We start from the raw sequence: 24,798 nt of genomic DNA on the forward strand, positions 1-24,798 counted from the left end.
CTCGCGTATTCGTTTCCGCCCATGTTCAGTGCTTGTGGGTTTTTTTTTCTTTCGAAGATTGGCAAATGATGCAATTATCAAGATCAAGGTATTCACTGTCTCCAGCTCCACCAACCAAGCTGACACTAGTGTTCTGCATCTCATCTGAAACAAACCAGAAACCAGAAGGGCATTTCATGAACATGGGAGATGGCAGCATTATTTTAAGTTATAACACACCTGAAAGGCATACATAATCTGACATCTTGGCAGGATAAATCAACGTTCAGCCCTCTGAAAGCTGTCTGGTGAGAAACATGCAATTGGGATAATGAAGATCGGACAGACGTTTAGTTAGTCTTGCGTTGGGCAGGCGGCGTTACTGCTCGACCATTTGCGAGCCTGTTTACATTCCTGTACTTGATGGGGTATGCATGTGTGCACTGGTGTGTAGTGAAGGCTGATTATACTACTGATTTTGTTTAAGCCTTTTTGTAGTTAAAAACACCTACCACAAGTAGTCTGTGCATTAAAACATGAGAACTGTCTGTCAAATTGAAGATTGTAATGTTGATTCAATTTTTACTTTCACTTTCACCCATCAGGAAATGCACTTATACAGTGCTACCACCAAGCTGTCAATACTAGAATCAGTAGTAGTGCCCTCTAACAGAACCACGTGGAACTACTCTATTGTGGGAATCCAAAGAAGCCTCAAATGACTGGAGATAATGAGAACTGACTAGAAATAGAGGAATCAACCTCTGCCAATTTTAAAACAACTGAAATAAAAGGGTTAAATGGTTCATCGTTGTCACAAATAGCAAGAAGTCTTCTGCTGATATGTATAGTAATAATCTAAAAGAGGTTTACAAAACAATCACCAACCTGTATGGTATGAATAATGTACACTTAGACGATGGAAAAACTGGAATTTCTGACATGTCTGAAATAGCACCATTTATCAAAGTTGATGTTCTCGTTACAAAAGGGTTAATTCTTATACAATGCATATCATGTGATAGAGATATGTCTTGGCAACCTCTGACAGCCAGCAAACATTCTCAAGTAGTACAGGCAGCCTGTAACTCACATTTTTCTTCCAGTGGGTCAGATTTTAAGCAACCCCCGATTTCCATGACCTTTTGACCTCTGGACAGCAAATTTGCAAAATAATCAGATAATTACATATTGTCACATGTAGAGTGTATAAAAACAAATATTTTGAATGGTAGGTTGCAGTTATGTCATGTATGGTTGTGGCGTTATAAGCATTTTAGTTTCCCCAACCCTAAATTTTTGGTCGCCTCATGAACGCAAAGGCTTGATATTGCGACGTCATTTTCTCAAATCTGACCAGGCTCCCAGATGTCCACCCTCACTTTTTTGATGTCCCACATGGTCTACTTCAATAATATGAAGAGAAACTTGGGGCACATAAAAGTCACACAGAAACCACCCCAGCCCATGGACTAATACCATTCCTCACCACTTTTTGTAATAAATGTGCTTTGTTATAGAAATTCACCCAGCTCATAGCATCCTTTCCTCCATTGGTCCAGCATAGTCTGCAGTTTGTTAGCGGGACGTCTCACCCTACCGATTGGCTGTACACGTTAGCTGGTGTCTGTGTGTGTACTTGGCAGCATCGCTCGGCTGCCCATGATCAAGTAAAGATAAGGCAAGTACATATCAAGGGCACAAGCCCCCTTGATGCTGTCAATGCACTGGAAATGGGAACACACAAAGTAGTGAGAATCCTGCCAGGATTGGCAGTACCAATCGGTGTTTGTAGTTGACGAGCAACCCACCGAGCCATGGATTCATCAGCGGCTGGTGGCCTCAGGACCGGGCCTTCCCCTCGTGGCAAACCTCGAACCCGGATCCGCAACAATATGCATAGATAAATGAGAAAACCCGCATTTGTAATACCAATGAACACACAAAGTTACATAAAAGTTTTTATTATTCTGAACACTTCAAATTTTCATCCCATATTTTGGTTCCGATTAACTGCATATGCAGAACCAACCCATTGCATAGGAAGGTAAGGTCACTATTACAATAAAAAAGAAAAAACTCAATTACTCTTAAATAAGCATTAATATGAACCATATGTTAGCTGAACTTGGATTGTACACAATTACAAAAAAATAATAATAATAATTTTGGAAGCGAACACCGGAATCTCGCACCGTGTGTTTGCTAACAAGGCATAAGGGGCAGAGACGTAGCCAAATGACTAAACTTGATTGTAGATAAATTATTCTATTTACAATAATCTTTTGTTTACATATGATTTAGGATAGTTTGAAAAAAATATCTGGAGTTTAACTGATCCTAAATTTACATTGTGCTTTAATCCTGCATGTATAGGCATGTATATACACATGTACATATACATAAACATATAAGCCTCTACACAAATCAATAAACATCTGTACATTATCAATATATTTCACAGTCAATTTATGTATAATCCAAGCCACCAGCCTTTCAAACTAACGAGTATGTGAAGTACGTACAGACTTGATGCCACAAGATAGTTGACAAAAGCAGTTGAGATCCCATTGTTCCTTTCTCTCTTTAAGGCAATATCTTAGGATGACAATCAAGTGTGAGACAATGTGCAACAATTACGAACCCGTTTTAAGATCCCAACTTACTTCTTATGCCAATCATTATGCCAAAGTAACGAGTTGAAAGAGCTGTGACTGCAGCCTGCGTGCTGAGTGGGTAAAAAAGCAGAATAGATCGTATTTTTGTTTTCCTCTTATTAGAGAACATCCAACAAGCTTTACAAATTTGACTTGGGCTTGGTGCATCAGCAGCAGGATGCAAAACCATCTGCTCCTCATTGCTTTACCCATGGACACTCCAGACCACAAAGTTACAAAAACAAACAAACCAACAAAAAAAAAACTATAACGAACAAAATGTGCAAATCCACAGCAAGTCACAAAATGCCCCAATTCTGCACTATTCAGAGCATACATTAACATCCCATCATTAATGCAAAATGAAACATGCCAATTCCTGATGAAAAGAAACATGATAGAAGAGTTGTGACATGTTATCAACCTGTCCTATTACAGTGCAATTGAGGTATGGTGCAACAGCAGCAGCAGAAAATTAACAGTCATGCAGAAATAGTGGCATTATTCGACTTAAATGTGTAAAATAAACAACTTCATGACAAAATGCCAAAATACCCAAAATGGACTAATGCATACAAGTTAGTTGCTTCGTTTTGAAAGGATAATGCAGTAACAGGCATGCAAAAGTATCCCTGCTACATTATTTATTTATTTTTAACTGTCAAAGTTCATCCTCCAAAAATGAAGGAAATACAATCCAAGTTCACACCTACGATACATGTCCAGGAAGGACATAGATCCTGTTAGAGCAGAGCAAGATTCTTCACTTGGAAATACAAGAACGCCACAAGAGGGTGCCAAACGTAGGACACTGTTCCGAAGTAGAAGAAGAAGTGAGGAAAGTGAAAAAAGGGTCATCAGATGCAGCTGGTGGGAAGGCGGCCAGGTTGAGCACACTTGTCCGGCAGACTGTTCAGCAGCACAGCTGTGTCATCCAAAAGGGCTTCAAAGATTGCATCTGCTGTTTGCATCTTCACTTCAACTTCATCAATGTCATAAGTTACCCATTCTGGCTCCTCTGAATGCAGGTCACGTGCCTGTGCAAACAGCACAGAAAGACATATTTACCAAGTCATTTTACTGTGGATTAACCAACATTGTCAATATTAATTATGAAAGACAAATACGAGGCACAATAAATTAATTAAACTGACAATTTTTTTTTTAATCCCCAACAATTGTGACATCAGTATATAAATTATAAGAGTTGTATTCATCACCCACTCAGAGCTTACCAATATTATATCGACTTGATCGCGCAATTTCTTGCCCCATTTGACTGCTCGAGGCAAGTTTGGAGCACCTGAGATACGGTTTATGTCCTCATCACATTCTCCATCTGCCCTTTTACAATCGATATCAGCATCCCCACCTTGCAGACCCAAAGATGTCAGGACCTCATCCAGGATCAACACCTGCCAGGAAGAGGGAATAAGAAAGGTATAAGTTTCTGTACTTTCGCTATGCCATGATGGTAAAGAATAACAAATAAGGGAAGATAATGATTGGTTTTATTCAAGGAACATTGCCTGCCATGCAAGACACTAAACGTTGTGATGGATCTGCTTGGCCCCAATGGTGAAATCTCATTTTTCTTGTAGGCATGTGACCTTCATACGTACCTTTAACTTCACTGCAAAAGTTTTCGTGAGGTTTTAAAAAATTTGTTTATTGCCACTTAAACGTTGCATTTCGAGGAATGCTGGTTATAAAAAATATGGGGTGGTATTCTACAGCTCACAGAGAGGAAGGGTTATCACACTACACTGCTACACTACCTGTAAAAAGTCTACACCCCTACAAATTTTCACCTTTTGGTGCCTTATAGTCTGGAATTAAATTACATTAAACCAGACTTTTCCACCTTTATTTACACATCGTAACCTACAAGTTCCGAGTGAAAAACAAATTCCACAAATTTCAGAAAATTAATTAAAAATACAAAACTAGAATGTCTTGGTTGGATCAGTGTCCACCCAGCCCCGAGTTAATACTTGGTGGAAGCACGTTTGCGGTAATTACAGCTGAGTGGTGGGATAGGTCTCCATCAACTTTGCACACCTTGAATGTGCAATATTTTCCCATTCTTTTGTACAAAACCATTCAAGCTCAGTCAAATTGCGTGGAGAGCGTTGATGAACAGCAATCTTCATGTCATGCCACATATTTTTGATTGGATTTAGGTCGGGGCTCTGATTGGGCCACTTGGACATTTATCTTTTTGTTCCTTCACCACTCCAGTGTAGCTTCGGCTGTGCTGACAGGTGAACTTCCATCCCAATTTCAGCTTTCTTGCACAGAACAGCAGGTTTTCCTCTCAGACATTTCTGTATTTTGCTCCATCCATTTTTTTCCCTTCTATCCTGGCAAGTGCCCCAGCCCCTGCTGATGAGAAACATCCCCATAACATGATGCTGCCACCACCACGCTTCACAATAGGGATGGTGTTCTTTGGGTGATGTGCTGTGTTGGGTTTGCGCCAAATGTAACGTTTTGCATTTCGGCCAAAAAGTTCCATCCTGGTTACGTCAGACCACAAAACTTTTTGCCACATGACTTTAGAATGTCCGGAATGTTTTTTTTTGCATACCTCAAATCGGACTCAAGATGGACATTTTTTGAGTAATGGCTTCCTTCTTGCCACCCTACCATACAGGCCATACTTGTGGAGTGCTTGGGATTTGTCACATGCACAGTGACCAGTCTTTGAAAGAGCTACATGTCCTTATGGCAAAGTTGCCATTGGCTTTTTGGTGGCCTCTCTGATCAATCTCCTCCTTACTTGTTCATCCAGTTTGGAGGAACAGCCTGATATATATGATGGCTCTTGGTGGTACCATATGCCTTCCACTTCTTAATGATTGTCTTGACTGTGCTCCAAGGGATATCCAAGGCCTTTGAAATATCTACTCATCCCCTGATCTGCACCTGTCCACAACTTTAACCCAGCATTCTTTTGAAAGGTCCTTGGGACATATAGTTGAGTCCTTGCTGTGAAATGCATACCCAGCAGAGGAAACCTACAGGAACAGTTGATTTTATTCTGAAAAAAATCATAATCACAACAATTTAACACAGGTGGAGGCAAATTAACTTGGTGTGTGATTTTGAGGGTGATTGGTTACACTTCAGCTAATTTACAATTGCTGTTATAAGGGGGAGGGGGGATGGTGAACACTTACCCAACCAAGATATTCCAGTTTTGTATTTTTAATTACTTTTCTAAAAGTTTTAGAATTTATTTTTCACTCAGAAGTTGTGGGTTACGATGTGTAAATAAAGGTGGAAAAAGTCTGAGTCAATGCAATTTAATAATTCCAGGCCATAAAGCAACAAAAGATGAAATTTTGAAAGGGGGTGTAGACTTTCTGTCGGTACTGCAAATCAAATTTGAGAAATGTCTTTTTGTGTTTTTTGTTTTCTTGACTTCTATAACTCCTGAACTATTGGAAAGAAAACTGCTGGTTGCACTTGGGGTGGGAGGGGGTGGAGAAAGGGTGGAAGATGCACAGGACAATTTTAAGGGGGTGAAAATAAAAAAAATCATAATCCCAGGGGTTCAAGATGGGGTTAGGTGGGGGTTCAGTTCTCAATTTAAACATGTATCGTATAGTGCCAGTTCCGATGCGAGGGGGTATGTTATGCTAACTCGGGGAGGGGGAGGGGAAATCACCCCGTCCGTCACTCTGGTGGGGAAATCGCCCCGTCCGTCACTCTGGTGGGGAAATCGCCCCGTCCGTAACTCTGGTGGGGAAATCGCCCCGTCCGTAACTCTGGTGGGGAAATCGCCCCGTCCGTAACTCTGGTGGGGAAATCGCCCCGTCCGTAACTCTGGTGGGGAAATCGCCCCGTCCGTAACTCTGGTGGGGAAATCGCCCCGTCCGTAACTCTGGTGGGGAAATCGCCCCGTCCGTAACTCTGGTGGGGAAATCGCCCCGTCCGTAACTCTGGTGGGGAAATCGCCCGTCCGTAACTCTGGTGGGGAAATCGCCCGTCCGTAACTCTGGTGGGGAAATCGCCCCGTCCGTAACTCTGGTGGGGAAATCGCCCCGTCCGTAACTCTGGTGGGGAAATCGCCCCGTCCGTAACTCTGGTGGGGAAATCGCCCCGTCCGTAACTCTGGTGGGGAAATCGCCCCGTCCGCAACTCTGGTGGGGAAATCGCCCCGTCCGCAACTCTGGTGGGGAAATCGCCCCGTCCGCAACTCTGGTGGGGAAATCGCCCCGTCCGCAACTCTGGTGGGGAAATCGCCCCGTCCGTAACTCTGGTGGGGAAATCGCCCCGTCCGTAACTCTGGTGGGGAAATCGCCCCGTCCGTAACTCTGGTGGGGAAATCGCCCCGTCCGTAACTCTGGTGGGAAAATCGCCCCGTCCGTAACTCTGGTAGGGAAATCGTCCCGTCCGTAACTCAAGGGGGGGGGGACATCCCGTCTACAACTTGCCAGGGGGGAGGAGGGAATTAACCTCTTCGGAAGGTTCTTCTTCTATTGCAACTGGTCTTATTCATGTCAAGGAAAAAAAATCACTTCTGTTCCTTTATATCTGACTGGCTTTTCCAAACCTTGTGTGTTCTGCACTTGGGTGTGGTTGTTCCTTTTTGTGTGCATGTGTTTAAAATCACTTCTGTTCCTTTATATCTGACTGGCTTTTCCAAACTTTATGTGTGTTCTGCACGTGGGTGTGTTTGTTCCTTTTTGTGTGCATGTGTGTTTCATTAAAAAAAAAATCCCTTCTATGAAACTCAAAACAACAACATGATGTCCCCCACAAACACACAATCTCACATCCACAGCTTGGTTCGTTGCTGAGCATTCTAGGCGTTTCAGATATATTGAAGATCCACACTGAGGTTTCATCCATGGAAGATTATCAATATTAGGGTCTTCAACAAACACCTCCATATAGATCTCCTTTGTGAGATCAAATACAGCCTGAAAAAGGAAGAATAAAAGATGATAAAAGAAAACAGTGATGAGGTAAATAAATAAATGCATGATAATTTTATCAAGGTAAGCATTAAAAAAACAACAACAATAATAATAAAACTCAAAATTTATTGGTTTAAAATATTTCGTACAGAATGTTTTTTTCAGCAAAATTACCACCATCCAAAAATGACAATCATAATAATAACAAGCCGGTAGGTGGACATGGGTAGTCGACTACCCAATAGAACCTGACGTGATGGGCCCGTTCGATGGGGAATGACCTGAGGATTAAGCACAAGAAAATTCATGATTCCAGCTTCAAGGGTTAATGCTGCAGATTGTTTTTTTCGTTAAAATACCCCCACATTGAGGTTTTTCGGCCGTTGCGAGGCAACGAAGGGGTCCATAGCAACGGTTCTTTCTCACACATAACTAGGACATCCCATGAACCTACCATACCAGTTTCATGTATATCTGACTCATAGTCTCTGAGATATAACGAACTTCATTTTTTTATTGTTTTCGACCAGGGTTCATTCAGTCTATCTTCTCCGACAGTTTTCATAGGATCCGGCTGGAAATTTTTGGCAATATGGCTGAATGTACTGCCCAGTCAGTCGTGGCCCGATTTTTGATTTTCGAAAAAATAAATTTTTTATGATTTTTCAAAAATTTCAAAGTCCCGTTGCTAGGCAACCAGAGGGGCGTTAGCAACCAGTACCTACGTGGCACAACGAGGTCATAAACTGGTCCTACCACCCAAATTTCATCAAAATCGAACAACTGCAAGGAGGTCAAAAACCCCCGACGAACACACACACGGACAGACCGACACCATGACCAACAAATAAGGTAGATCAAAAAAAATTTTTAATGGAAAAAAAAATTCGAATTTATTTTTTCGACTCGATCGACGACCCAACAGACCTACACCACGACCAACAAATAAAGGTAGATAGATTAATATATCAAAAAAAAAGTTTTTAATCGGAAAAAAAATTTTCGAATTTTTTTTGACTCGATCGACTACCCAATAATAATAATAATAATAATAATAATAATAATAACAACAACTAGAGGGGGAGCACTCGGTAGAGTGCAAAACCTCCGCCGCCAATACTGCTGGGTCACTTAAGTGAACATGATATCCCATTCATTGTCGGTCAAAACGGATCAGACTCGACTGAACCATGATTAAATAAACTAAACGAGATCAACGCGCATGTGGAAATGCCCAAAAAAAAAAAAAAATCGAAGTTTTTTGAAAAAAAAGTTGCAAATTTTTTTTTTCTCTAACAAATTTTTTTGGGTTGGAAATCACTTAAAACATGTGGAAATGCAAAAAAAAAAATAATCAAATATGTTTCAAATAAAATCGAAATTTTTTTGAAAAAAAAAATTTTTTTGGACCAAGTCCAAAATCTAAAGGCATGATCCTTGGACCATTCCTAATCCCCCACCAAGTTTCGTCGAAATCCGTCCAGGAGTTTTTCAGTAATACTGTTCACAAACAAACAGACAGGGGTGAAAACAGTAACCTCCATCCATCTTCGATGGCGGAGGTTAATAATAATAACAACAACGATAAAGCATCTCAAAATGCAAAGCCCATCCGCTGTGTGCTTTTTTTTGTATACCTTGTCGAGGCTCGTGTGAGAGCTAACACACAAGGCACAGCAAGGGGGGCATGAGACAAGAGGGGAGGGAGTGGGAAGGACAAAACAGTGGGGAACAGAGACATTAGGAGATCTGTGGAAGGGAGAGGGATGGGACAGGGAATAGAAGATGGACATTACATGGACTTTCAGGAAAGGCCCGGTCACACCTTGACGTTTTAGCCAGCGATGGCAACGTATTAAAATGTATCTAAAATGCTGGCTTACGTTGAACTTTTGATGCTTTTTTAAAAAGATTCGGACATATTCATAGCGACTTGGTCTTATGTATAACGCATTGGTAACGGACACAGAACGTTTCGTTGTGTTATAGATAACTTATACCAACGAATGCTGAACCTGTTGTCGGCCTACACAACCGATGCCCAACGATAGTCTAACTTAGGCATAGCGCGTTGCACGCATCGCCGACGATGTCGTGACGTAGCCTATTAAAAGGCTGATGCACAACGATTCGAATCATAACTGCCGTAGAAATGGAAGTGACAACATCGCGGTCACACCTTGGCGATCTTGCCAGCGCATGCCGACCTAAGAAAAATGTGTCTAAAACGTTGGAGCACGTCAAATACTGTATGAGTAAGTTTGGTATACGTGAGTACAACGCTAAAGTACGCTATCATACGTCGTAGTAAGTAGAGTACGTCAAGAAATTTTAAACATGTTCAAAATTTTACGACGTACTCGGCGTATGACACACGTTCCGCATGCGATGGGGATAAGTTTTACACACGATATGTGGACGCTTACACACGTCCACAAAGGCTACTTATAAGCTACTCATAAGTCGAAACACGTCGCCGTAATGTCTTTTTTACGCGAAACTTATTTCTAACTTATGTTTGACGTGCTTTGAACCAATTCTTTACGTAGTCCCAACACACATCGACGTATGTAGACGTATTCCAACGACGTCTTCAGGTCGACAAAAAAAAAAAAATGAACGTGTTTCTAGCTTACAACTGCCATATAAAGACGTGTTCCCAGCGGTTTTGGGAATTGGTATATAAAAATGCTGCTCATAAAAGGGGAACCCAACAGTGTTTGAGTCCTTTTTGAGTCGATGTCCATGTCAGCAGTAACAGCATCAGTATCAGTATTAGTATTAGTAGTAGTTTGTTCATGTTGGCAGTAGTAGGTGAGTGTGAGGGGGAGGGTGTGGGTTATGATGGATCGTCCTTGCGTTTAACGATTTAAATGATAAACTCAACGATTTAAATGGCTGTATCTCCACTATTGAAAGTCGATGCTTGCACTCAACAATTGGATTTTTTTTTACACTCAACGACCTTTAAACGGTACCACTCAGCTATTTTCATTGTTTACAATGAACGATTTAAATTGCTGTCACTCGCCTTTGTTTTTTGACGCTGGCGCTCAGAAATTTTAATAGTTTCTATTGAACGTGCTAAATCGCTCAAACCCCACTATTGAAAGTCGACGCTTGCACTCAACAATTGGATTTTTTTTACACTCAACGACTTTTAAACGGTACCACTCAGCTATTTTCATTGTTTACAATGAACGATTTAAATTGCTGTCACTCGCCTTTGTTTTTTGACGGTGGGGTTTGGAAATTTGAAGCGTTTCTTCTGAACGTGTTAAAACGCTCAAACTCGACTATTTTAAATAGACGCTACCGATGGACAATTGGAATCATAGCCAAGCTAGACATCGAAGTGTGAACATCCTCATCATGCCGAAGAAAAGTTTGAAGAATGCTGCAAATAAGTGTCCTGGCCATGGCCGTGGACGATGATGCAAGGACGATCCATTATACCGACGTCTTTCAGCCTATGAGTAACTTAAAAGTAACGTCTGTCGACGTGTGGCAACGATCGCGTAACGTGCCAACAACACGTTAATCATAGGTTAGAAATAAGTTTCGGGAACGCTAAACATTACCTCGGCGTGTCTCAACTTATGATTAACTTACAAGTATCATGTGTTGACGTCTGTCAATAATCGCAGACCGTGCATACAACTTGTGGCCAGCGTAGCGGAACGTGTGAGTCATACGCCGGCATACGTCGCGAAATTTCAAGCATGAAAAAATTTGAGGACAACCAAAAAGTACAACGTTTAAAGCCAACGTACAACGACGTATGGCAATGTTTTTCAGCGTGCTCTCAATGTTATCAAAACTTACCCATAACGTATTCAATGTGTGCCAGCGTTTTAGAAAAAAAATTCAAAAATCGGCATACGTTGGCTAAAACGTCAAGGTGTGACCGGGCCTGAAGGAAAGCAAGGAATTTGAAAGAGGTGGGCTTGGGTGGATTATCGGGGGGGGGGAATATCGAGGATTTGGATGGGGGATTGGTGGTGAGGTGGTGGTGGTGGTGGTGGTGATGAACAGCTGTTTTGAAGGCCTGGAGGGAAGAATGGGAATGAATAGAGTGAGGGAGTTTATTCCAAAGGCGGGAAAAAAGAGGAATGAAAGAGTGAAGGTGAGCAGTGATTCGTGATTTTGGTAGTGTTACCAGAAGATGGTTGTTGGCGGACCTTGAGCGCCCTGTGGAAATGTGGTGGGGACAAATCGCAGAGAGAGCAGGGGGGCGAGGCTGGAGAGAAGTTTGAAGACAGAAAGACCACCGACCAACCTGCGGTGATTAAGTGAGAGGCCCAAAGACTCAGCCTCATTGCGGGAGATGCTAATGATCCGAAATGCCTTGGTTTCTACAGCGTGAAGCCAAGAAAGGTGGGAGGCGGGAGCACCAGCCCAGAGGGGAGAGCAGTACTCCACCAGGCTGCGGACAAAAGCTTTGTTAGTCGTCAGAAGCTCAGGTGGGCCGAGGAAGGACTTTGCATGACGGAGGATTCCCAGTCGGCGACTGGCTTTGGAGGCGAGGTTTGAAATGTGGCTTTCCCAGGAAACGTCATGGCAGATCGTGAGACCCAGAAGCTTGAAAGAAAGGACTTCTTCCAGAGGATTGTTGAGAAAGTGGATGGGGGGGGGTTTCTAAACGGTTCTTTCGAAGAGACATAGTGAGATTGTGAGATTTGTCTGGATTGAAAGACATGTTCCATGTGTTGGACCAGTTTGTGATTTTATCCAGATCTGCAGTGAGCGAAGAAGCTGCAGCTTGCCGGTCTGAGGGATGACCGATGAGGGTGGAGTCATCAGCAAAGAGATATAGAGGATTAGTCAGAGAGTCGGAGAAATCGTTGATAAAAACCAGAAAAAGAACAAGGCGCAGAACGCTACCTTGAGGAACTCCAGCCTAGACAGGAAGAGGGGATGAAAGAACTCCATTTAGGGCCACACATTGACTGCGACAAGAGAGGAAGTCTGCGAGCCAAGAGTGGAGATGGCCTTGGATACCATAGGAAGAGAGTTTGGTGAGCAGGGCAGGGTGCCAGACCGTATCAAAAGCACGTGATATGTCCAGGGATACGGCTCGGATTTCCTGTCTGGCATTGAGGACCTCCATCCATTGTTGGGAGAGCAGAAGCAGCATATCCAGGGTAGAGTGACCTGGTGTGAAACCAAATTGATGATCGGAAATCAAGCCATTGGAGAAGAGGAAGGATTCAATGTCTGAAGCGATGATGGATTCCATAACCTTGCTGATGATTGGGAGAAGGCTGATTGGTCTGTAGTTGCAGGGATCTGTTTTTGCACCTGTTTATGCAGGGCAGTGATGTTCGCTGATTTCCAAGCAGATGGCAGATGACCTTGAGCAAATGAGAGGGTGAATCGAACAGAGAGAGGGTGAGCAAGTGCAGAAGAGCAGGCTTTGAGGACACGTGGGCTGATGCCGTCTGGACCGGTTGCAGAATCTGAGTCGAGGTTTGACAGCAAGCTCTCCACCTAGTCAGGAGAAAAGGACACAGAGTCCAGGGACAGTTAGTTGTGACTGGGTAAGGTGGGTTGAGAAAGTGATAGGTTTTGGACACAAGATTTAACCGCAAACACCGAGTGTAGGCATTCATCTTTTTCTCGTGCGGTATCAGCAGTGCAGCCATTTGAGGTAAGGGAGGGGATGGAGGGGGAACATACACCAGAAAGATTTGATTTGATGCCACCAGGATTTTGAGGAGGGAGAGAGGCTTGAGAGTTCAGACTTGAGATTAGAAAGATGTTGTTTTCTGGCTCTCCTGAGGGTAGATACACACTTGTTCTGAGCTTTATGGAAGGAACTGAGATTGCCCTCAGTTGGGTTTGCTTTCCATGAGGCAAAGGCAAGTTGTTTCAGGACAACTGCCTCACCACAAGCTTCAGTGAACCAAGGGCGGGAGGAAGAGTAGGACAACTGAAAACGAGAGGGGATAAATCTGTGCATGAGGGAGAGCAAGTTTCTTTGAAAGAATTCCCAGGATGAGTTGATGTTGGAGAAAGTAGCGATCGGAGACCAGTCCATAAGTTTGATGGCTGCTTGAAGACCCTGCCAGTCGGCTTGGATGAAATGCCAGACTCGACGGTGGTGAGGTGGTTCTCTGATAATAGCCAGAGAGATGTCCACTTTGACAAGGACGTGGTCAGAAGAACCGATTGGAGCGGAGGAAGAGCGGCAGATATTGTCAGGGAAAATTTGTCCAAATCAGATCCAGAAGAGATAGAGTACCATTAGTTGAGATCCGGGTAGGGAAGTTGACTGATTGAGTCAGTCCCAATGAGTCGCAGAAAGCTTTTGCTGAGGTGCCATGACAGGTGAGAGAGGTACCCACACCTAGCCAACTGGCATGATGACAATTGAAGTCATCACATATGAGGAAGAGAGAGTTTGGATGAGAAGATAAAGAGAAGATAAGAAGATGAGATGATACTTGAACGAAGTTTGACGAAAACGACAGTTAAAAAAATAAATTTAAAAAATGGACATTTGATGCATGTGTTCTCCACGATCTGATAATAAAGGTTTGTTGAATATTTGATGACGAAAGCTTAATTGGTAAAAATGTTATGGCCTGGACAAACACTGAATTACAATGGTAAAGAAGGATTTTTATTAAAGCATTTATGGCTGGTCTACCACTTCACCGATGACGTCATCCTTACAATCTTCCATTCCCCATTGGGAGTAGAATGACATGTGCCAAATTTCAATTTTTTCTGATCAGCTATTTCAGAGATCTAATGTTTTAATTTTTTTTTTTTGGAAACCTTGTCAAGGCTCATATGAGAGCTAACACACAACGCACAGCAAGGGAAGGGGGGTGGGGGGGGGGGAGGAGACAAGAGGGGCGGGAGAGGGAAGGACAAAACAATGGAGAACAGAGACATGAAGAGATCTGTGGAAGGGAGAGGGATGGGCGGGGGACATTGGATATACAAATTAGACACGACAGGGACTTTCCGGAAGGAAAGCGGGGAATTTGAAGGAGGTGGGTTTGGGGTGGATTAACGGGGGTAGAAAAGATCGAGGATTTGGATGGGGTACGATAAGAGGTGGTGGTGAAGAGCTGTTTTGAAGGCCTGATGGGAAGTATGGGATTGAACAGAGTGAGGGAATTTATTCCAAAGGCAGGAAAAAAGAAGAATGAAAGAGTGAAGGTGAGCAGTGATTCGTGATTTTGGCAGTTTTACCAGAAGGGGGTTGTTAGCGGACCTTGAGCATCCCGCAGAAATATGGTGGGGACAAATCGCAGAAAGAGCGAGGGGGGGCAGGCCGGAGAGGAGACTGTAGAAGACAGAAAGACCACTGACCTGCTTGTGGTGAGAGAGTGAGAGGCCCAAAGACTTAGCCTCATCGCGGGAGATGCCAATGATCCAAAATGCCTTGGTTTCCACTATGTGAAGCCGAGAAAGGTGAGAGGCAGGAGCACCAGCCCAGAGGAGAGAGCAGTACATCAGGCTGTGGACTAAAGCATTGTATGTGGTCAGGAGCTCAGGTGAGCCGAGGAAGGACTTTGCACAATGGAGGATTCCCAGTCAGCAACTGGCTTTGGAGGCCAGGTTGGAAATGTGGCTTTCCCAGGAAAGATCATGGCAGAAATAAGACGCAGAAGCTTGAAAGAAAAGACTTCTTCCAGAGGATTGTTGAGAAAGTAGATTGGGGGGGGGGAGCGGGGGTCCAAACGGTCCTTTCGGAGAGACATAATGAGAGTGAGATTTGTCAGGATTGAAAGACATGTTCCACGTGTTGGATCAGTTTGTGATTTTATCCAGATCTGCAGAGAGCGAAGAAGCTGCTGCATGCCGGTCTGAGGGATGACAGATGGTACAGTAGAGGGTGGAGTCATTAGCAAAGAGATAAAGAGGATTTTCCAGAGAGTCGGAGAGATCATTGATGAAGACCAGAAAAAGAACAGGGCCGAGAACGCTGCCTTGAGGAACTCCAGCCTGGACAGGAAGAGGGGATGAAAGAACTCCATTTAGGGTCACACGTTGGCTGCGACAGGAGAGGAAGTCTGCAAGCCATGAGTGGAAATGGCCTTGGATACTATAGGAAGAGAGTTTGGTGAGCAAGGCAGGGTGTCAGACAGTAAAAAGCGTGTGATGTGTCTATGGATATGGCTCTGATTTCATATCTTGCATTGAGGACCTCCATCCATTGTTGGGAGAGCAGAAGCAGCATATCCAGGGCAGAGTGACCTGGTCTGAAACCAAATTGATGATTGGAAAATTAAAAATGGCTGCCATACCACATGACCTGTGACATCACAACTATCATTAAAATGTTATTCATTTGGGGGGGAGGGGGGGTTGGGTCACTCCTACCCTGAGAAATTGTCACTCAGACAAGTGTTAGCGGGGGAAAAAAAAGAAGAACAACAAAAAAAGGCCAAAAAGGGTCGAATAACACCAATAATAATAATAATAATAATAATATTAATCACAATAATATTTTAACAAAATTATTAATTTGCCTTCTCCATATTCTCATAATAGAGATTCATTGAAAATTTGATGACAAAAGCTCAAATGGTAAAATTACAGCCCAGACAGACACAGGCACATAGAAGTGGTTGCAAAACCCCGTTATCCACTGCGTGGAGGATGGGCCAGTATCATCATCAAGCCTTAATTTTAGGCATCACTATGCAAAGTAAATACATTTACACATCATGTCAACAATGTGTACATGTCATGAAGAGATTTGCTGAACTTCTCAGATCCTACAAGGCTTTTAATGCACATCACAGTGGAATAAGCTTACTCCTGCATAGGTTGTTGGCCAGTTTTCTACCACCTCTCCACTCGAGCCTGCTCCCTCTGCTCTTTCATCCCTACATCCCACCCCAACCCCTGCAGGTTTCACCAGCTCTTCTCAGAATCCCTTCCTTGCAAAACCATAAAATTCAGGTTGACTTAAGCAGGAGAAAAGATGACAAAGGAGTGACGATTGTGTTGTGGAACTGCCTTCACGAGTCACTTCAATCTCCACTCTTCCTTCCCGGGCTTCGAGTTCATTTTCAGTATACCACCAGCTCAAGTCATCCTCCAATCCAACTCGCGATTTTGTATTCCTCATCAACTCCACTCACCCAACATGCTGTTGCAGTTTTTGAAAGACCCCAGCGAGTTACATTCAACACATAAGGAATCCTTGGCGTAGTTATATCCATCATAATTGTGTTCAGTGAAAACACCCCTCCCCCTCGTATCAGTGAAAAGAGGAAGATGCATTGTGAATGCAGTTGGAACTATCGCCTTTGTGCTCTTCCTCATTCTCAGATGCTCACTCCCTAACTTTATGCTCTTCCTCACACTCAAATTTCATTCCCAAACCCTCATTCACCACTATGCAGTTCCCCTCCCCTCCTCCCACCCCCCCTTCTCAAACATTCACAGCTCTATTCTCAAAACAGTGCATTTCACTTCACCTCACTAGAAAAATCACATACCCGTCACCAAGGTGCCACCGTCATGTTTCTGGCACCACCGTCGCCTTTCCGGTGCTGGAAAGGCGACGTTGGTGCTGTCGCCTTTCGGGCGTAAATGTCCGAATAGTCAGCTTTTCCTCCCTTTCATCAATGATTAACATACCCCAATCAATATCCTGTTGATTTCATCAATTGCTCCTTCACAAGCCCAGAGATTATATACAAAAAAGAAAGAAAGAAAAATCTCTCATCTCCAAATTTTCCATTGGACTGCTGTTTTTCGTATTTTTTCCACACACAGGATACACAACATGAAATGACAGATAAAACATCAATGTTATACTGCACGTTATACACACAACAGTCCTATTGCTGATCATGCAAGAAATGAAACAATAAGAAAAACAACAGCAATGTCTACCATCATCTTAATGTGCCCAATACATAATGCAAGCAAGTGGGAGGGGACCATAACTGTCACACGTACATACATACAGGCAGCCCCACCTTCAACACATTAAGTATGAAGAGCACAATGGACACATTTATGCTATACACGTAATCTCTCGGAGAAAGAAGATTTAATGCAAGTGCAAGCAAGTTCCCCACCTGCTTATAGACTCGACGGCTGACACTTTCGACATCATGACCCCGGCAGTCCAACCCCAGGAAGCTGCGTGGTGCCACCACTCCACCTGCACTCTCTCCAAGCTCCTCTAATTTATGTAGCTCCCGAAGAGCTGCGTGCACTAGCGCCTGCACTTCGACTGCTGAGTGTGGCACAAAGAACTGCTGCTCCTCAGACTCGAGATCAGCCTTGGACTCTAAATATATTGGAAGGTCAGCAGAACCTAAGCCAGTTTCCTTAAACATCTCATCTGGCATTGACTGTGTCTTCATAGACTGTATGGACTGGAGAGGAGATATGCAATGACATTACCAACATTACCACAATGAATTAACCTTCAATTTAGAAAATGTTTAAATTCTTCCTGAAAATAATAATCATAAGTGAGATAAATCATGTATTTGCTTAACTGTGTCTCAGGCTCATAAAGCAGCCTGTGCATATAATGACATGCTGGCCAAGGATATTAGAAGTGCACTTTTTGCATGAATTGAGCACCACGAGATATAAAATAATTTTTTATAAAAAAAGGACAAACAAACATTGTATATCATTTTTAAATTGGGATTCCAGCAACATGAGTTCAAGAGGAGAGAAGCTATATTTTCGAATGGGAATACCAAACAGGCCAACACACACTGATGTAAAGAGAGCATTAATTTCAACAGGTGACCCAATGCCTTCATCAAGTAAAACACCAATGTATTGTCCACATATGCCACTCATCTCAAGAGAATGTAGAGCATACATACCAAGATAATAAACAAACAAAACATTGATATATTTTAAAGTTTAGAAAAATGCAATGTCAAAGGTTCAATGCAATGTGAAATACAGTGTCTTCAGAAAATATTCACACCTTTGACTTTTGTCACAGTTTGTTGCATTACAGCCTGAATATAAAATGGATTAAATTTGGATTTTTTTGTCACTGATATACATACATATATATATATATATATATATATATATATATATATATATATATATATATATATATATATATATATATATCACAAAATAACATCAAAGTGGAATTTTAATTAATTTTATTTTCAAATTTAAAAATAATTAATTAAAAATGAAAAACTGAAATGTCTTGAGTCAATAATAGTCCATGAGGCCGACCACTTTGTCGGTACCAAATTAGTGCCCGGTTGTGTTTGGTATCATTGGAAAGCTTATGACCTCTATGTTGTGGAAATGCATGATAGCAAGCAAAACAGAGTTGCTGAAGCGTTTACTTAGTCAAATTCAAAATGACCGACGCTGAATTCATGTTGTTTTTCAATATTTGAGAAATTTTAATCCACATGGCAGAATATGCATATGTAGCTGCATATTTCATTACTATGATGTTATATACACTACTTGAAATAGATAAAGTAAATTGAAACTCTTTCAAAATGTAAAATCCAACATTCCGCAAATACAAAAATTGTCATAACTTTGGAAATAGTCCACATAAAGGAGTGATTTTGTTGTCTACATATATGTTTTCATATATATGAGGATTCCATTAAAACCATACTTGATGTAATCAAACCCTTCCTTGTCAGGCAGCAAAACAAGTGGAATACATCAAAATGAAAAAGCGATATTAGTGTCTTGTGTTATGTTTAAGAATATTTAGTATAGGTGTTAGTATTCAGTGGCTGATCCATCTATTGATGAAATTTGATACTCAATAGGCCTACCAGGACTCAGCCATCACTTGTCTGGTAATCTATACAGGGAATTCCTTTCAGTTTGGAGTATAAGTGATGATTCACTCCATCGTTTTGAGTTGTGGCCTTATCCCTGAACATTTTGAAAAAATTGTACTGGTGGTCGATAGAAATAGATTACGTGTTTTTCTAACATATCTAATCATATTATAGCATATATTCAAAATCGTTCATTCCTTAGTCTGTCTGTAGGCTTGAAATGCAAAAATCTGTACTGTTGCAATGCACTTTTTTGCTTCATGTAGTAATTTGAGACTGCACTCATGCAATAAGTTGCGTTTGTTTTCATTATAACAAATGATTGTTTTTGCTTTATTTCAGGTATCCCAATCAAGCATAAAGAATAATAGCCATGCAATCCTCTAACAGTGGTGAAGGGCCCTCACAGACCGCTTTTCAAACAGATTCGCCCCCAAGCAAAAGATCTAAACCTTTTTGTGTTATCCATTATCCAGAGGAAGATTCCCAAGCTCCGCTCACTTCACCAAAAGATGTTTCATCATGGCAGACATTGCTAAATGCTGCATGTGTACGTCAGCATGCCCCATTGCTGGAGAAAGCTCAAAATCTATCAGAAGGACAGGTGCCTGACATAGTTTACCATAGACAGTGTCAGTCACGCTTTACATTGAAACGCGACCTTCAGCTCTTAGAAAAACATCGAGAAAGGCGTGATGATGGTGAAACCACAGTATTTGGTAGCAGTAAACATCTTCCCAGGTCAAAGCCTTCAACAGCAAGGGTTTACGAAACAAAATGCATATTCTGTGAAAGAGAAAAGTATATAAAAAACATCAAGAACAAGAGAATCAATTGTACAGTGCACAGAGCTGCGATGCGATAAGAGAATACGGGAGTGCGCAATGCAAAAGAGCGACCCGAAGATATTAGCAGTTGCGTCAAGAGACTTAGTTGCCGCTGAGGCACATTACCACCACTCATGCGACCGCATGTACACTAATAAAGGCGGTGAAACTGCAACAACTGATGTGTCTCCTGATGCCGAAGAAGACTGCCTGTACAACGAGGCTGAAAGACATGCGAACGAATCGCTCTACACATTTATCCGTGATGATTTATTCACGAATCCTCGTGTATTAAAGATGATTGATCTCACAGCAATCGTCGTTGAGGTGATGTCAAACACAGGGATCACCATGACCAAAGAATCCAGCAAGAAGTTCCAGCAATCCAGCAATCTTCCAGAAGAAGAATCCAGCAATTCGACGAAATATTGAAAAGGAATTTGCAGATACTTTAGATTTCTGTAAAGATGATAAAGGGAAAACTCGTATTCCCTCACACTCTCACAATCTACGAACTTGTGAAAGAGAACCAGAAGCTCAAGGACAAGATAAAAACCCTTACAGCAGTAACATCTGGTGATTCTTCTGTCGTTATCAAAGCTGGCCAAATAATTCGATCTTCCATAAAAGAGATCCGCCAGGATCAAGTGTGGCCTTTCACGCCCGCTTTGGTGAACTGGAGTGGCTTACGACTACCAGAACTTCTGCAAATCTTCATAACGTGTCCTTTCAGGTGAACCAAGCTATCACAGTTCCTCGCAGAAAATTCAACTGTTCGTGGATTCATATGGCCAAGATCTGGTCTACAGTGTCACCTGTGGTCATGTGAAACCACCGAAGCACATCTTGCTATCAAATGCAATGAAAACACTGACAGGAAACTCGGAAATCATCCAGATAATGAACAAACTAGGGCATGAAGTTTCATATACTGTTCTCGAGGAAATCGACACTGCCTTGAGCCTTCAGAAAATAGCCTCATCCTCAGATGATTCTGTCCCACTTCCTGATTGTGTTAACCCCTACATATATTCCGCTCTCGTTTGGAACAATATAGATTTCCTCGAGGAAACTGCAACAGGAGCAGGAACAAGCCACAGGGTCAATGGCATCATAGTCCAACAAAAGGTGAATGGTCCTAAGCTGGAATCGGCCCGACCTGTAATAGAAAAGAAAAAGCAACGTTCCATTAAATATGAAGAACAGCTTCCAATTTATAACACTGGGAAAAGAGAAGGACCTGGAAGCAAAACAGTTGCTGAAGAATACCACGCTCTTCCTCAAAAATCCATCCGCAGAAAGGACTTGATCTGGATTCTTCTACGGCAAATGCACCCGGAAAACAAAATTATTCCAGAATGGACAGGAATCAACATCATTATGAGACAGGACCAGACAGTTCATCAGCACAACATAGGCTATCTTAACCCAATCAATTTTCCAGCAACCAGCATGGCAACAGCAGCTGAGATTTTGAACAGGTCAATGAAGGTAAAAGAAAGCCTACACCTTCAAGAGGTTGTACTGGTATTCGACCAGGCCCTTTATTCCAAAGTGGCAGAAGTTCTGTGGAAACACAGATGTCAATATCCCGGAGTAATTCTTCGCCTCGGCTCTTTTCATATGGTCTGCAACTTTCTGGGAATACTTGGAAAACGTTTTGAGGATGCAGGCCTGCGTGACCTTTGCATTGAGGCAGGAATAGTGGCAGAGGGGTCTGTTACGAGTGTCATGGCAGGCAGATAGTACAACAGGTCTCTCCGAACGCACAAATACATATATGAAGCCCTTTTCAGATTGCTATGGGCGGGATTTCTGCTATGGCTGAAGGAACAACAACCTACACAGATGAACCAGATCGATCAGTTATTGGAATTACTGAGTGATCAGGTCAGGTCAGGTATGGGAGCATGTGCCAGAACAGCGCGTCGCTGCGTCCACTTTCCGCCGGTACTCCAGGGGCCTCCGTCTGGCCATCCCCCAGGCAGATGCCAGGCCCATCCCCATCTCCTTGAGATGATGGTCAACCTGTTGCAACCATGAGGCATGTGGTCGGCCCACTGGCCTCCTCCACTCACGAGACTCCCTCGCTGAGAGAATCTGGTGAGCAGGATCAGTCAGGAAAACGAGCCACATGTCCATACAGCTGCAACTGACGCTCACGGACTATGCAGGTAACAAATCTCATCCGAGTCTCTCTCAGCAACCGCTCGTTGGACACAAAATCCGACCAGCGATAGCCAAGGATTCTCCGAAGAGACCTGGTACCAAAGGAATTAAGTCTCCGTCTCAGATCCTTGGTCAGAGTCCAAGTCTCGCACCCATAGAGCAAGACTGGAAGTACCAAGGACCTGAAGACTCGGACTTTCGTCCTCCCGCACAGGTACCGGCAGCGCCACACCCCATGATCCAGTGAATCCATGACTCCCCAGGCCCGACCCAGACGTCTATTGACCTCTGACTCGCAGCCAGCAGAGACATGAATATCACTGTCAAGGTAAGTGAATCTCTCCATGACCTCAACATCCTCACCACAAACAGACACAGACAGGACAGCAGCATCCAAGATGTCACCGAAAGCCTGGATCTTAGTTTTGACCCAAGAAACCCGTAATCCCAACGGATCCGACTCCTCATTCAGCACCTCGAGGGCCCCCAAGAGGCTGTCCAAAGTCTCCGCAAAGATGACTGCATCATCTGCAAAATCAAGGTCCGAGATCTTGACATTCCCAAATGATGCACCGCAACTTGATCTCTCCGACATCCTCCCTAAAATCCAGTCCATACAAGTGCTGAAAAGTGTGGGGGCAAGTACACATCCCTGACGAACTCCAGTAACAACTGGAAATAAGTCAGAGATGGTACCACCACACTTCACAGCACTCTCAGTACCAGAGTAGAGTTCAGACATCAGATCGATCAGTTTTGGTGGCACCCCACGAAGACCAAGAATCCTCCAGAGGACATCCCGATTCACTGAATCGAACGTTTTACAGAGATCAACATAGGCTGCAAGCAGCCCCTGCCGAAACTCTTGTCTGCGTTCGGTGAGGACACGAAGTGCAAGGATACGGTCAATCGTTGACCTCTTCGGTGTAAAGCCTGACTGCTCTGGACGCTGGTGCTCAAGCAGATGGTGGCGAACCCTATCAAGTATTATCCGAGCAAAGACCTTGCCCGGCACTGAGAGCAGCGTCACCCCTCGGTAGTTGTTGCAGTCTTGGCGATCACCCTTCCCTTTCCAGAGAGGGACAACAAGGCCCCTCTTCCAGTCAGTTGGGATGATGCCTGTGTTCCAGGCAGAGCACAAAACTGCATGCAACGACATGAGTGCAGCATTTCCACCAGCCTTGAGAAGTTCGGCATGGATGCCACAGATCCCTGGAGCTTTGCCCCGTTTCAACTGGTTCACCGCAGCCTGTGTTTCCACAAGCGAAGGTGGACCACAGTTGATGCGAGGGTCAGCAACAGGGATTGTAACACCCTTGCGTCCAACTCGACAGTTGAGGGATCAGCCTGGTAAAACCGCTCAAAGTAACCAGCCCAGCGGGCCTTCACTTCAGACTCCTCTGTCAAGAGCCTACCACTCTCTGCTCGAACTGTAGTGCTCCGAGGGATGGGCTTGGATGAACGTAATGCGCGAATTCCCCTGTAAGCAGGACGAGAATCACCTGTCCACAGGTGATGCTCTACCCCCTCACAGATTCCTCGCACATAGGCCTCCTTGTCCACCCTCAGTGCACGTAACGTTTTACGCCTCAGCTCCCTGAACAGCTCAGCTCTGCCATTCAGCCTGGCCCTGCGACTCTGGTCAATGGTATCCAGTGTCCCTTGAGAGACAAAATTCTTCTTTGCCCTGCGGTGAGCTCCAAGGCATCCACCGGCAACATCAAGGACGGTGGTCTTGAAGGCGCTCCACAACTCTTCAGGACCCCCCAAAGCACCCAGACCCCCCCAAGTGTCCACTCAGCCTGTTCGCAAACTCCTCAGCTACTCTCTCATCCCTGAGCTTGGCAACATCCAGCCGAGGCTGGGATGGTACCATTCTCCAGGATTTAAGGTGCAGCTTTAGAGTTGCTACAACAAGCCTGTGGTCAGTATTGAGGAACTGAGCACTCCGGTAGACCCTGCAGTTCTGGATCATCCTCCAACGACCGTCAATGAGGACATGGTCAATCTCCTTTGCCACACCGCCAGCGTTGGAATACCAAGTCCAGTGATGAGCTTGTGGGCGCTGAAACCATGAACCAGCCACCCGAAGTCCATGACTTCTTGCAAAGTCAAGGAACTTAGTGCCATTCTGGTTCATAGTTCCTGACCCATGGGGACCAACACACACCTCATAACCATCCCTATCAGTTCCAGTCGATGCATTGAAATTCCCCAAGACTAGAAGTGAATCTCGTCTGGGGCACTGATCAACCACAGACTCGAGTGTGGCGTAGAATGCATCCTTCACGGTGAGATCACTCGCCTCAGTCGGAGCATAAACAGAGACCAGAGAAATGACACCAAAGGAGTGACGAATCCTTAATCTCATAATACGCTCGCTGACTGGTGTTACCTCAATTATCATTGGGGTCAGCTTATTGGACACAGCTACAGCAACTCCTTGGGTATGGTAACC

The 24,798-nt window shown here is 43.5% G+C and overlaps 1 protein-coding gene across 7 annotated transcripts in view; it reads right to left on the bottom strand.

Moving 5' to 3' along the window:
- Positions 1 to 1,927: 1,927 nt before the first annotated feature.
- LOC147026324 (uncharacterized) overlaps positions 1,928 to 24,798 on the bottom strand; it is a 126,453-nt gene continuing 103,582 nt past the window's right edge. For all 7 annotated transcript variants that reach the window (XM_085881626.1, XM_085881625.1, XM_085881624.1 and 4 more), the window contains 4 exons: positions 17,620 to 17,922; positions 7,421 to 7,567; positions 3,872 to 4,051; positions 1,928 to 3,673 (listed from right to left, as the gene is read on the bottom strand). In XM_085881626.1, the coding sequence (XP_085737752.1) occupies positions 3,494 to 3,673; positions 3,872 to 4,051; positions 7,421 to 7,567; positions 17,620 to 17,922 (810 nt within the window). In that variant the 3' untranslated portion in view covers positions 1,928 to 3,493. The remainder of the gene's footprint in view (positions 3,674 to 3,871; positions 4,052 to 7,420; positions 7,568 to 17,619; positions 17,923 to 24,798) is intronic.

This window comes from Eptatretus burgeri, chromosome 5, assembly GCF_056783735.1.
Source record: "Eptatretus burgeri isolate ZD-2024b chromosome 5, Ebu_testis_v1, whole genome shotgun sequence".
NCBI lineage: Eukaryota > Metazoa > Chordata > Myxini > Myxiniformes > Myxinidae > Eptatretus > Eptatretus burgeri.